The following is a 14,449-nucleotide window of genomic DNA, read 5'->3' as shown; positions in this document are numbered from 1 at the left end:
TGAGTGTGTACGTCGCTGGTGAAGGCTGCGGCTTAACTAGAGCGCCGATCTTCGCGAGCTAAGTCTCCATAGCCATACTGCACAGTAAAAGCCGCAACGATGTCTAGTAGTTCTGCCTTTAACGACGAAAAGGGGGGCTCTTCTAGTGTTGGGGAACCCGAGTATGGTCACGATCCGGCCAGCGGTGGTATTTTTTCCTCTGACTATAAGAGGTAAGGAAAGACGGACGGTTTGTTATGATTGTATTTAATGTCTTGCATTATCAAGGGGGAGGTGCGGTGTGGTAGCAATTTCCTACTGTCAGATTGTAAAGGAGAGGACATTTGTGCTCGCATGTATGTTTATGGAACTGGATGGTGTGTAGAATTAAAATATGTCCACTAAACAGATAATAGACATTTAAAACCAATAGTCCCGTTCTGCTGCGTTATAGTGTGGCCTATTCCTGTATTACAAGGACCGGGGCCTTCTGTTAGCTTCTCCGAGATTTAGCTGATACTAGCCGTATCGAAAATAGCGAAAATAGCCTATCGCGCAAAAAGAGAATATCGTGTGACTGTTTTGGTTCTAACAGCATGGTATCCAGCGTTTACGATTACTACAAAAAAGCTGGAGTTAACCCACGCTCAGTATCTAGATGCTAGGTATTTTTGCTTGCACTGGAAATGTTTCAGAACTGCTTAGTGGACAGCGCTCTGACAGCATCCTATGGAAAGAGGCACAGAACCTCTAGAACGGAACAGATGCGCTGCAAACCTGCGCGAGGTTTGCACGTGAACCAGGTCTGTCGTCATAAAGTACTGCCCAAGCGGAGTACGTTCCACGGTCACGAAGTTTCAGTCCAGAGCGAGCTTAATCTGCCCCTTCCCCCAAGCTTTTTTGAAGGCTGTAACCCGAAATGTTAGTTACAGAAACACCTTCCGAGGTTTCTACTTTAGCTTCACTCTTTAGCTTTTTTAGCTACGAGTCTGTATTATTTTTGAAGAACTTCCTTTCAAATGACCCTAGAGCTCAAATATTACGTTCCTACCCCTTCGTTAGCCATGAGGTATTTATGAAATGAAATGATCATAGCTTTACCTTTAGCTTACCATCTCAGTTAACAAATCTGCGTTCCAATAACGTTCCCCTAATTTCCATTGTTTTGGAAACTTTGAATGTTCTGTAAACGTTCATTGTGTCGCTGTGATTCCTCGTAGAATGTTTTTTTTTCTTTCTTGATTATAACAAACGTTCTCAGTACGCTACAGATCAAATGGTTAACTTTCGCTCTTCTTTTTAACGTTTATGGAACATTTTATAAGTAAGTTCCGTAGCATTACGCTTGAACGTTATCACGTACCTTTATGAAACCCTTCACATTATGTTACTTATACTGGGAACGTCCCTATTAGCTGGAATTCCTGCAGTAGAGGGAGGTTTGGGGTTTGGCTTGAATTGTACGTTGTGTTCTATGGTCAGTGTTAGCCTAATGCAGTAGGCTGTGCTGAGACTGAGCTTCCTCTGTATAATGCTCTGGTTCCGTGAATGCTATTGAATCACAGCTCTGGGGAGGGATGCTGTCCTCAGAAAGAATGATCTTTATAGATATCATCAGATCAGTCATTATGTAGGACCTTGTCTTATGTAGGTCAGTTTATGTTACCAATAGGTGCTCTCATAGAGCACCATACTGAGTATGGTATTAGTAACTGCAATTTCAATATGCATTATGTACAGCCTTTAAGATATGGTTGTTGTTGTTGTTGTAAACAAACAAAAATATTGCTTTTATATATAGATATCAAACCATTGTTTTTATTAATTCAGAATGTATAATAATCTGGATATCCATCTGTCAACCAGTTTGTCTCACTTAGTTACTGTAGTGCTATTTTTACTTGTCAATTTGTAATGTGGATAGACTATAAACAATTCATGAGTCACATTCCTGTTTTGCAGTCCCTGTCAGAGTCATGGATCTCATCCATTTATACCACGCTTGCCCTTACAGTAAAGTTCTGATTCAGTGCAGTGGCTTGGCCCAAGTCTCTCCCTGTTCATACTAATATTCCGATTCATAATTTCTTTCCAGTGATATACTGCATCCATTTGCTGAGCAGTCATAAGAAATTATCTCTGTGTAGCTAAGTACCATTCAAGAAAGTACTTCCCATTTTGGAAACAGTGTAGTATTCTCGGACTGATGAGGGATAAAGGGAATTAGGCACAACTCAACTGTATACTTATCAACATATTTCATTACACATAATGAATATATAGCATGGTTTGAAAGAAAGTCTAAAGATCTCAAAATGTGTGTAGATATATTAGCCTCATTGGAGCAAAATGAACAGAAATTTGTTAGATTTTTTCTAATTTAAAACAGAAATGTCAGTTCCTCACTCTGCCAGGAGAGAGTGCAAAACATCAAGGTTCCCAAGCACATGGCAGGATCTGCCCAAGACCAAATAACCACAATAAAATAAACATATATGTAACTGTAGCATGTCACATATCATAAGTACACACAGTTCATTGGCAAAATATTTTGGGGAAAGAATCACACTAAAAAAGTAAAAGTTCTACTGTTACAGGAAATATTAAGTTTGTAAATATGTGCATTTACTAACTAGCAGAAGAAAGGTTTTAATCTTACAGCACCCCAAAAATTCAAGTTGTAGCTCAAAACATGCATGGTATGAACTGTGAGTAATCACTTTTGTAAAGTTTCTTGTTATGATTATTTTCAAATAAGCAACTACTTTCATCTATATGAGGAAACATCTGGATTTAGTTGTATGTGTCTGTATGATAGAACCCCTGGTACCAGTAATGGTAGCCAGGCTCCTGTGGTTATTTCTAATGCTGGACTGCAGATACCACTGCCTTTTTAGCATACTGTGGTATGTGTTTTAAGTGTAGTAGGTGTTGCACACAAAGGGTGAAAATAGCTTTAGTTTCCTGCTTTCCTTGTCCTTGTTTTTTTTTTTTTCTACCTGCATAGTGACGTCAACCTCTGATGAGACAGAAGCTAACAGGTATGCAGTTTTGGATTACAGTTTTTGGGCTAAGGTTTGTGTGTGTGTGTGTGTGCGTGTGCGTGTATGTGTGTGTGTGTGTGTGTGTGTGTGTGTGTGTGTATGTGCGTGTGTGTGTGTGTGTGTGTGCGTGTGCGTGTGTGTGTGTAAGGATAAATGGCAGTTCTACTGGTTCTAAAGCAAACACAAAGTAGGAAGGTTCCGTCAATACTGTTGCCTTGGCAACCTTCCCTTCTAAGCCTGGCTGGTGTTTACTGTACACACCATATTCAGTCATCAAATGAAATTCATACCGATGACCATTTATAACAGGCCTGTAGGTTTCACTTGTCGGGTTACTCGGAGTGACAGCACACCATGAGCCTGAGGGGGAATCACAGGCTCTGTATATATACTGTGAGTGGTAATGGAGGTGGGCTTGTCTCTGCTCTCCGCTGCTTTGCCACACCCCTTTCTTCTCAGCACTGTGTGAATTCCACATGTGTGCAGAAGCACTCTGCTCTGCTCCAGCTGTCTGAGGTGTGCAGTGTCAGGGAAGAGACTAGATACTCTCTTTTTCGCTGTCTCCTGCTGCCCTTTTCTACTTGTGGACACATACACGGACACACAAACTACTGGTACATAAAGTCATAGATGTGTAGTCTGAAAAGGAGAGAGAACGTGGAAAAATTCCTTGTTGGCTATACCCAAAATGGAGCCACTATATTCAACTTAAAACTAGATTTCACTGTCATATTGGTTATTCTTTATACATATCTCATACTTACAATGCTAATACATGAGTCCTAATAAGCCCAATTGGGACAGGGCACTGCCTGTCTCTAATTCAGTTTACCTACAGACCAGTACAGCCAAGCCAGTCACTGAAAACTCTGTGTGTTAAGTTGTCAGGTAATCTCAACAGGTGTGTTTTGTGCGTGTGTGTGTGTGTGTGTGTGTGTGTGTGCTGGGTTTGCAATTGTAGTCAAGTGGTATTCTTGTGTTGTCCTAATGTTAAACAGCGGGGTTTCCCTGCTTGATAAAGGCCTGCTGTTTCATATTAGGAAAACAAGAGGGAGGATGCTTGTGTTTTTTATTAAAGGCACAGGGCTGTGAGGCAGATCACTCCAACAGAACTGCAGCAGCTGAGTCACGCCAGCCTGAGAGAGAGAGAGAGAGAGAGAGAGAGAGAGAGACAGAGAGAGAGAGAGAGAGAAAGAGTGAGCTGTGCTTTGAAGAGACATGGGAAGAGAAAAGGCTTAAGCCTGGGAAGAAAAGGCCAGTGTGGCTCGAGGAAGGCATGTGAGGGAGGGAATGAGAAGGAGAAAGAATGGAACGAGAGGCGTGAGTGAATGAAAGAGAACATGGGAGGATGGAGACAAATGTGCAGGAGAGAGAGAGAGAGAGAGAGAGAGAGAGAGAGACAGAGAGAGAGACATAGTGCGATGGATGCGTAAGAGAAGACTAGAAGGGAGGGGTGTGTGCTAACATGGCTGGGCTCGGGAGGGGGGCGGAGTGGAGCGGAGAGATCTGTAGCCTGTGTTCACGAGCAGACGCCTCTGAGCAGCCAGAGAAGAGCTCTCATCCCCAGAGAGCCCAGCTGAGCGCTGCCATACTATTCCTCAGTACCTCCACCTCAGGCAGGGCTATCCCTCACTCTCATGCCCAGGTGTGGAGGACACACAGCCAAGTCTGCAGTATACTTTGCCTGCTTCTAACCCCGGAGGACTGGAGGCACGTGGCAGTCTGACCTGACATCTGTCTAGGGGCATACATGCGCCCTTAAGATTCAGAGGAATTTAAAGAGGACATTTCAGAGCTATCCAAACTTGGTGCTGAAGTGGTCTGCTGCTCACACGTGGAGTTCCTCCAGGTGCTCTTCCGGACCCCTGGGCTGCATCTCGGGTGACCTGTGCAGACAACTCTGGGAGGCGGACCTTGCGGGCACACCTGAGCTGTGGGGCTGGCTTGCAGGAACTGGCGCACGCCGGCTAAAGAGTCACGCCAGGCGAGCACTTGACGTCCCCGCCGCTGGCCCGCGAGGATGACGACCATGCAGAAGCTGCTGCAACTTCCGGCCAACGCGGTGAACATCGTGAAAACGGTGCAGGGGGTGGCACAGGGCCACGAGGAGGCACGCAGCCCTGTGCTCAGCCCCGACAGCAGCCACCAAAACTGGTACAGCGCCGTGCAGCCTGAGGAGCTGCGACACCTCCGCACCGGCTCACTGGGGGGAGGTGTGGGAGTAGGAGGGGCAGGCACGATGGCAGAGGGGGGAGACGAGAAAGGCTCGTCGGAGGAGGGGCTGCACAGCGCCCAGGCACAGCCCCTGCGGTAAGGAGAAGCATGCTAGAGCATACACATCTTTGTGCCTCGTGGCAGGTCGCACACACACTGACACACGCACACACGTGTGACCCAGTCACCACATGACCACATCAGTGGTGATTTGATGTGAAATGCTGGTCTGAGGAATTGCTGGTAGCGAATACCAGAAAACCTACAGAGCCTGGTGTATTTGTGCATGTGTGTGTATGCATATGTATGTGTGCATGTGTCCGTGTGTTTGTTTCTGTCTGTGTGTGTGTGTGTGTGTACTTATGAATGTTAGAGGGTAATTTATTGGTGACTAAGAGACAGGCTCTGAACCAAAAGGCATATGGGAGGTTTGCCCACAGCACTGTATGAAACAGTAGATTTAGATGTGTCAGGGTTTGAGCCTGCTTCGCTCTAGAGTGCAGAATCACTTCAGCAGTGCCTTATTGTTTGCCTTCGTTTACTAGCTGTCAGCTCTGTCAGGTCTTTAATATCACTCACAAGGTCCAGTCTGTGTCTCAAAAATAAGCATTCCTTGTATCCCTGTCTATCCCAGGAAACACCAGGGGGAAATGTAGGTCTCCTTATAATTCTGCTGGGGAAAGGTAAACGCAGCTCTTTTGCAGTTTATCAGTTTTACAAAGGAAGCACATCTGAAATGTTAACAGGTTGGTGGAAATTATTCATCCTGAGTTTCATATTTCCGAGTTTGGTAGCTGAAGGAAAAATCTTTAATACAAATTAAGATCAGACAGGAAACTGATAAATATGATTCAGAAAAGATTACAGTGCCTGTGGGACTGCTGTGATCAGAGAGGCTCTTAGATTTTGTTGAGACACTATGAACCAGCTCAATTTGTCTGTACAGAGGTTATACATCAGTGTATCTGGGACCCGTGGTTAGAAAGGAAATACTTTTCATGAGGATCCTAACTATAACCATTGGACAGGGACAGAAAAGGCAAAACTAATTGTAGATCAGCAGGTAAGGGGAACATCTACCAATAGCAAATGTCAGTGAATGGCTGGAAATTTCAGGGCCAAACCTCCTGACAGGCTGTTATCTGTAATCTGATCCTGCAGGTATATTGTGTGTGCGTGCATGCATGCGTGCCTGCGTGCCTGCGTGCATGCATGCATATGTGTCTTTGTGTGTGTGTGTGTGTGTGTGTGTGTGTGTGTTTGTATGTGTGCGTGCGTGCGTGCGTGTGTGTGTATGTGTGTGTGATGTTGTGGAGCATTAAATTATGTATCCTTCTAATTACAAGGGCAGTACATTTGAAACTCTTCAGTGGTGTTGTGTTTCCTAATCAAGCCCTCTGTAAGAATAGGTAGACAGAGGAAAGCCTCTCTGCTTCTTAATCTACAGCACACCTGAATAAAACCCAAGGGAGATTTCACCATTCTATTCATTTTCCTCTGTGTCACGTTTTCTGGCTATTTCTCCTGCTGCTTGCAGTGCCGACACCTTTTAGGTTTTAATATAACGGATTAGTTCTTTCTTCTGCAAGGAGATTTTAGTGGTTCTGTTCTCAGCAGATCCAGCTGCGTATGTGATGAAGGCTCAGCCCAATTCCCTCAACTGCTTCAAAGACACACAAGTCTATCCGGCACCTTGTGATGAATTTATCAAGAACAAATTGCTAATGTAAAATCTTTTAAAATGCAAATATGAATCCCAGGCCCAAGCTAATTTTAGGACTTAAATTAACTTTTCTCTGCCCTTTCTATATACTTTTTTTGTGTACTTGGCCTCTGAGATACTGTAGTGTTCTTGCACTTTGAATCATTCTAATCCTAAAGGCCTTTAGTGACCAAGCTGTTCTTCTTGCCCAAAAGAAGGTCTGTTTAGATAGAATTGGTTGAGCTACTGGCTCTAAATCACCCATCAAATACAAAATAAGTAACATTCAAAAGTTAAAGTTTAATAAAGTTTTCTGGTCAACTGACCTCAGGCCTGTTACACATAAGATATATTAACCTAGGTACAAGCATCCCAGCTGATTTCTCCTGTCAAGCACCTGACATTGCAGGTAAATGAGAGTGGAAGATGCCTCGCCTTGACCTGCCTGTTCATCGACATTTACTGAATGCCCATAAGGCTTGGCTGGATTGTAGCCTGAAGTCCTTATTAGCTAAATGATGAAGAGGGACTCTGTGTGGACACTGTCTGCAGCCTGCATCTTGCACGGAGAGTGTGTGAGTGACAGTGCTCATGACTGCTAGATTCTCACACCAAATCCTCCAATTGCTCTCTTGTCATGACAGACCTCACACACACACACACACACACACACACACACACACACACACACACATGCATGCATGCACACACACAAATCAATCTGAGGTAGAGACCAGGAAGACTCACTGATGCATGGAGTTGTGGAGGAAATACCAACCTCAGCTGATGATGTACACACATTCACCACATGCACACCCACACAACACACTCACATAAAGCCTGCTTGAAAACAAGAAATTTTGTGCTCACATAACCCCACTTGGTCAAGAGCATTAAGACAGTAAACGTAACATTCCATTGTACTGCGAGATTGCATTACTTTACATATGTGTTTTTATTCCCACACACATAGTACTGAAATGTTGATGTGCTCTTTATTTATTGGGGCCTTTGTAGCACAGTGTGTCCAAAACACCGAAGACATTTGTGGAGGGTGTATTGTGATGGTTCGGGGTAAGGATGGGCCCCTGTTCCATCAGGGCTGCCACCTGAGTGGCAGCAGTGTGAAGCACTCAGAGCCGGCTGTCATTATACTCCTTTCACCCTATTGCTTTTTTTATTGTTGCCGTGGAAACAACAACCACGCAACGCAGTATGTGTAGTGAGCTACGACAGGCGTTGTCGGCCTCGCAGTAGCGAAGTAGCAGCCTTGAGGGGAATGGTTTTAATTAGCTTACTCTGTTATCTGAGCTAGTTCATGACATATTAATGCCTGGGCTGTGGCTGGCAGCAGTCAGATCAGCTCTATGGCTGTGGAGTTCTGTGCTCTTGGGTGGAAAGAGCCTGCTAGACCAGGTCTCTGGATGGTGTGGTCTGGTATCCTGGCTTCGTGATATCATGGGCCTTGTTGCCACAGTTTCATCACAGCACTCCTCTTGCTCATTATGACGTCACATGGGCATGTTAAATGCCAGTTTGTGTCCTCGACGGCATGGTGAGAAGCACACCTCTGTCTTGCTTTTATGTAGTTGTGTGTGTGTGTGTCTTTCTCTCATCCTCCCTCTGTCCATCAGCACTGTTCTCTGATGCCACAGCCTCCCTCTCTCTTCCTGGACTCTGCTCACCCGCTCGGTCTCCATCACTCTCCTGTTCCTCGAATTACTGTCAGACAAATAGTCGACAGATAAAGGAACCCCTTGCTGTATTCTCTCATGATCCAATAGGGTTTTTGGGAAGACAAAGCTGAAGTCAGATCAGAATAATGAGCATCATACATGGGTCACAACTCTTCAAAGTATGCTTTCTCTATAATTATTCTCATTATTTCCAAAGAGGAAATGACACTTTAATAAAATAGACCAATTATATTTCAAACCATAAATGAGACAACTGTGCACCTGTGACACCTTCACAATGGAATAGTCTGTTCACTGCTGTTGTACTTGGTGCCTCTAATTGTAATTCAGGGATGTGTGATTCAGTGTGTATTCCTCACATTCACAATTCATGGAGGCGTATGGTGATGTTTCCTAGCTATTCCTCTGATCTCTTTTTCGCCCAGAGCACTGGGGTAAAATAAGTAGGTCAGAATGAAAGTATTTTCCCACCTTTCTCAGCAATGGCCCACAACTTATCAGAGGTAGAGCTGAGCAAAAGTAGGACAGGCAGGCTAAGGATGCATCAGGCTGTTACAAGATCAGTTGTGGAGTTCCCTCAGCCAGTGCTGCTGCAGTCCAGGTCAGCGTGGACTCTAGCACTCTGAGATGCAAAGGACACATGTGTGAGGGTCAGCCTTTGGGGCCCTATAGATAACACGCAGAGTGCAGGACCCAACCGTGTAGGACCTCTTGTGTAGGAGCCAGCAGTCCAGTCCCTCTGGATCAGGATGGATGTGGCCAGGGTGCGTGTCCCCTCTGTCTGCACGCCCTCACACATGGCAGGCAGAACAGGGGGAGAGAGAGTTAGAGAAAGACAGCATTGTCTCTTTCTCTCCCTCCAATCACCCAAGTCATTGCTACCAGCAGCCAGAAAGGACTGGCAGTGAATACAAATCAGTTTTATTATCACATTGATGATATATTTCTTGAATGAAAAACTGCCACTGGCACTGCTAGAATCTAACTAAAATTGCTCTCCCTTTTACCACTTTCCAAATGTTAATGATTGTCATGGACCAATCATGGCTCAAAGAATCATTTGTGTATATGCCAAAGAACTGGTCCACAGAGTGACTCAGTATTGAACAAGCTGTTGCCTGCAGTCCTTTAAAAGAAAGGCACAGTTTAAAAGAAAGGCACAGTTGTCTGGCTTGGCACGCTGTGTGGATAGAAGGAAGCAGAGGCAAATGCACAGAAAGACGGTTTACTTTGGACCTGCTTTTACTGCATAAAGGGTCTTATGACCTGCAGCTTTTAAGCTACAAGCATGTCACTTTAGCACCAAAGAAAATACGATTGCTCTGAGGTGCCAGGGTCATGATTGTGGAAACATTGTGGTCATGGATGCTTTGACTAGTGAAGAATGACATTTACATTTACAGCCACCCTTGTCCAAAGCGACTTACAGAACTGAGTTATGTTACACCTGATAAAAGGCTGTCTAAGTAGGCAAGTCATTAATTAAGTAAGGACGTAGGAGGAAGTAGTAGACTATTTTCTGATTCTTAGGTAACTTAGTCTGGGACTGCTTTAGTACAGGCATGGAGGTGTTGTTGCTTCTTCTGGGGTTAAGAGCTGATTTTCTCATGCTCTTCTTGACTTTAAGTTTTTAAAAAGAGAAGGGTAATGGGTCCATTGATCACAAGCCCATTGCTAATGCACAGTCTCAGATACTGTTGCTATAGTAACTTGTTTTCTGACTAAGAGCTTCTTATATTAATTCAAATAGAGTTGCCTTATCTTTGGCTTGACATAATCCTCAAGGAAACTGGAACAGGTGTAGCCTTGATTGCAAGCAAATCTGATACACATAACAAGGTCCTGATTCTTGTCTGGTTGTTATGCCAATGACATTGTTGAAAATATACATCTAGGAAGCTTTCAGTCATTTGGGTTTAAGGAGTATAAAATGCAAGTTTGGTTAATTTTTCTGTTTGGAGGTTTAGAATGAACAGAAATTTAAATACTCTGAAGTATATTTAAATGTGATATTCTGTATATTTTATGAGCTGCTGAGTGTGGAGGTGTAGGGCCTTGGACGGTGACAGGAAATGAAGTCCAGGTTCCTCAGAGGTGTTCTTTTTTGTGCTGCTAGAGGTTTCTTCCTGTTTTAGAAATCACAAAAAGTTATATGATTGGCCAGTGAGCCAATTATATGGAATGCTCAGGAAAAACATGAAAATTCAACTTTGTCTACCCTATAGTTACTCAGTCATATAAAGCTAGCACCAGAATCCCACGTGTAGAACAGGCTTTGGTGTATTCCCCAGCCCCCAGACAATGCCTCTCTAATTCTCCCTTCTCCCCTCTCCCTCACCATCTCTCCCTCCCTCTCTCACTTCATCTTTCTCTCTCCTTCTCCCTTTTTTCTCTTTCATTCACTCTTACTCTCTCTCTCCCTTCTTTTATCTCTCAAGAGTCTTGTTAGGAAGCCCATGCTCTGATTAAAGGCAGTCATTGAGACACAAACCATGATGATTCTGATTCTCTGAAAATCAGAAAGATCACAAAGAACACATTCAGTATTCCCTCATCTTTTCACCCACTTTTTCGGTGTCTCTATGCATGATGCCTTGAGGAGATTAATTTAGATTATATTTATTTATATATGCAAACTTTTGAAAAGGTACCAACAGAGGACACTGATACTATTCAAACGAAGCCTGACAATTCAGGAAAATCTCTCTATATCATAACCCATTTAGCCACATATAAATCTGAATAATTTTTAGCATATTAGCATTGTACTACAGAACGAGCTGTGATTGGCCACTTGCAATGTTCTCAGATGCACTGTATGATCCAAGTGAGCCACTCCAAGTTTAGTTGGCTTTTAGAATGCTGTTTCCTACATCTGGATGAAGTCTCCACAAATGCAAGGTATCAACAGCAACTGCGCTTTGGTACCACTGCCTAACATGCACAAGCATCACATTTGCCACACTTGTACAGTGGCTCATTTAAAGATGAGCTGTTGTGCTGTAGACAGCCCAGATATATTTCTCACTTTCCATCCTCTCCTGAGTGTGGGCTGCTGTCTCCTTGTCATTAGGGATTTATCCTCCATCTCTATGAAATCTCGGGTCTGACGTGTCAGAGCTCTGCGTTCAGTCAAGCCTGTCTTTCCATTTTCCCTGGATAGACTGAGGAAATCACTTCAGCGAAGAGGGGCTTCTGTCGACTCCATTCACTGTATCCGTCTGACTTCTTTGCTGAGAGTGATCTACTTTAACAAAATACACTCAACAGTGTATGTCAGAGAGAGTAAGGAAAACAATAAAAATAGAGTGTATGTGTGTGTGTGTGAGAGAGAGTGCATGTTTCGTCTTCTTCTTTCAGGAATTTTCTGTACCTACAGCTACACTCCATTGCATACTAAACTTGTCTGTTCCACTAGCCCAGTGCAGGAGGATTAGAGGAAGGGAGATTTTAAAAAGCTGCAAAAAGCTGCAAAAAGCCCAGCACAGGCCCACTGAAGCACCATGTGCAATGAGCTGCTCTTCCAAATTCATGCTCATTCAGAAGGTCTGCTTTCTCTGTGGATATGAAGTCAGTCATTTACTTACTGTTTGCATGTGAGAGGAGTTACATCTTAAGTGTGATGAGTGTCCATCAAATAAGGTGTTTCCTGCCTAGAAACAAATGGAGCCAAAGCCAGAGATGAGCAGTGGGCCTAAAACAGGAGCCTAACGTGTGCATGCTAATGGCGTTTATTCTGCAGGCATGATGACTTGAAGGAGATGCTGGACAGCAACAAGGACTCTCTGAAGCTGGAGGCCATGAAAAGGATTGTTGCAGTGAGTATACACTAACCTACAACAACGCCTCCCTCAGTGAGTATACACTAACCTACAACAACGCCTCCCTCAGTGAGTATACATTAACCTACAACAACGCCTCCCTCAGTGAGTATACACTAACCTACAACAACGCCTCCCTCAGTGAGTATACACTAACCTACAACAACGCCTCCCTCAGTGAGTATACACTAACCTACAACAACGCTTCACTCAGTGAGTATACGCTAACCTACAACAACGCTTCACTCAGTGCCTATACGTTAACCTACAACAACGCTTCACTCAGTGAGTATACACTAACCTACAACAATGCTTCCCTCAGTGAGTATACACTAACCTACAACGCCTCCCTCAGTGAGCATACGCTAACCTACAACAACGCTTCACTTAGTGAGTATACGCTAACTTACAACAACGCTTCACTCAGTGAGTATACGCTAACCTACAACAAGGCTTCACTCAGTGAGTATACACTAACCTACAACAACGCTTCACACAGTGAGTATACGCTAATCTACAACAATGCCTCCCTCAGTGAGTATATGCTAACCTACAACAACGCTTCACTCAGTGCCTATATGCTAACCTACAACAAATATTCACTCAGTGATTATACACTAACCTACAACGCCTCACTCAGTGAGTATACGCTAGCCCACAATAATGCCTCACTCAGTGAGTATACGCTTACCTACAACAATGCCTCCCTCAGTGAGTATACGCTAACTTACAACAAAGCCTCCCTCAGTGAGTATACACTAACCTACAACAAATATTCACTCAGTGAGTATACACTAATTTACACAAATGTTTCATTCAGTGAGTATACACTAACCTACACAAATGTTTCACTCTGAAAGTGCTGAAAGTGAAAGCTGAAAATGTTATTTTAAGTCTCACACAACTGAAGGTGTATTGAATACCCTGTACAAAAAGTTTTTTAAGGAACCTGTGGCTTTAGCCCCTGTGATAGACCTTAGTTATTCAGAATCCTTGTTTTATCAGACACGGACAATATTCCCAGTGGGCAACATCTGTCTCATATTTTTATTGACAGATTTGTCTGATCAGTCTGATCACTGAGATAGTATGAGATCAGTATGAGATCTTTCAGTGAGGATCCAGTACCTACATGTGGTGGAGATCTTGGGCATTGTTTGTTATTTTGTGTTCTTGCTTGTAAAGGCAGTGTGGCCAGACAGTGCTTTATGACTTTAGTGAACTGGCCCAGATGACCAGCAGCTCCATACAGACTCACTAAATCAAGTGCAGTGGCTTCCCTGAAACACACTAAACACATTAGATGTTAGACTGCACTAGGGCAGGCACCGCCCCACCCATACGTCCAGGTCGCGCGAATCCAGGGCTTGCTTGTCTTTTGGGTGTTGACCATTCAGGTTTGTGCTCGCCATGCCAAAGTGCTGTTCTTTCTGTGATATTGTGGAGGCTAATAAACTACAGGTCAGACTGATATATCCACGCCATTTGACAAACAAATTAAAAGATAAGAGGGGGAAGTGGTTGGGTTGGATGCAGAGCTTTAATCTCAGAACCGTTGCAGGTGTTTGCTCTAAATTGATGCAGGAGCAGGTTCTTCTCTCTCTCTCCCTCAGTTGCAGTTTACGGCGGTTGCTGGAGTTGAATTTTTGTGCTGTCAGGCTCAGCCACAACTGTGAAGAGAGGGCTCCGCTCTGATGTTGTGGTATTAAATAGGGAGGGGTGAGGACTATACATGCTGGTGTTAAATATTCATTCCTGGTGTTAGATTCTCAGGGCTGCAGAGGAGCAGCTAACGACTGAAATATTTATCACAAAGCAGAGAGGAGCAGGGAAAAAGCAGAGTGCGTGAGTCAATTTCCATTAGCTGTACTGCAGCAGCGGACAGTGAAATTAATGTCAGGTTAAGACTACCTGTTAGAGCTCACCTTCTCCTTGTAAATCGAACCTTTAACTTTATAGGAGAGGCAGAAAAATTGGCTGATTAGGACTGGC

The 14,449-nt window shown here is 43.9% G+C and overlaps 1 protein-coding gene across 7 annotated transcripts in view; it reads left to right on the top strand.

Moving 5' to 3' along the window:
- The window catches only part of LOC113571413 (AP-3 complex subunit beta-2), a 32,693-nt gene continuing 18,244 nt past the window's right edge, over positions 1-14,449 (top strand). For all 7 annotated transcript variants that reach the window (XM_027000383.2, XM_027000358.2, XM_027000367.2 and 4 more), the window contains exons 1-2: positions 1-212; positions 12,379-12,454. In XM_027000383.2, coding sequence (XP_026856184.1) covers positions 100-212; positions 12,379-12,454 — 189 coding nt within the window. In that variant the 5' untranslated portion in view covers positions 1-99. The remainder of the gene's footprint in view (positions 213-12,378; positions 12,455-14,449) is intronic.

This window comes from Electrophorus electricus, chromosome 2, assembly GCF_013358815.1.
Source record: "Electrophorus electricus isolate fEleEle1 chromosome 2, fEleEle1.pri, whole genome shotgun sequence".
Classification (NCBI taxonomy): Eukaryota; Metazoa; Chordata; class Actinopteri; order Gymnotiformes; family Gymnotidae; genus Electrophorus; species Electrophorus electricus.
This window is presented reverse-complemented; position numbering and strand designations above follow the sequence as displayed.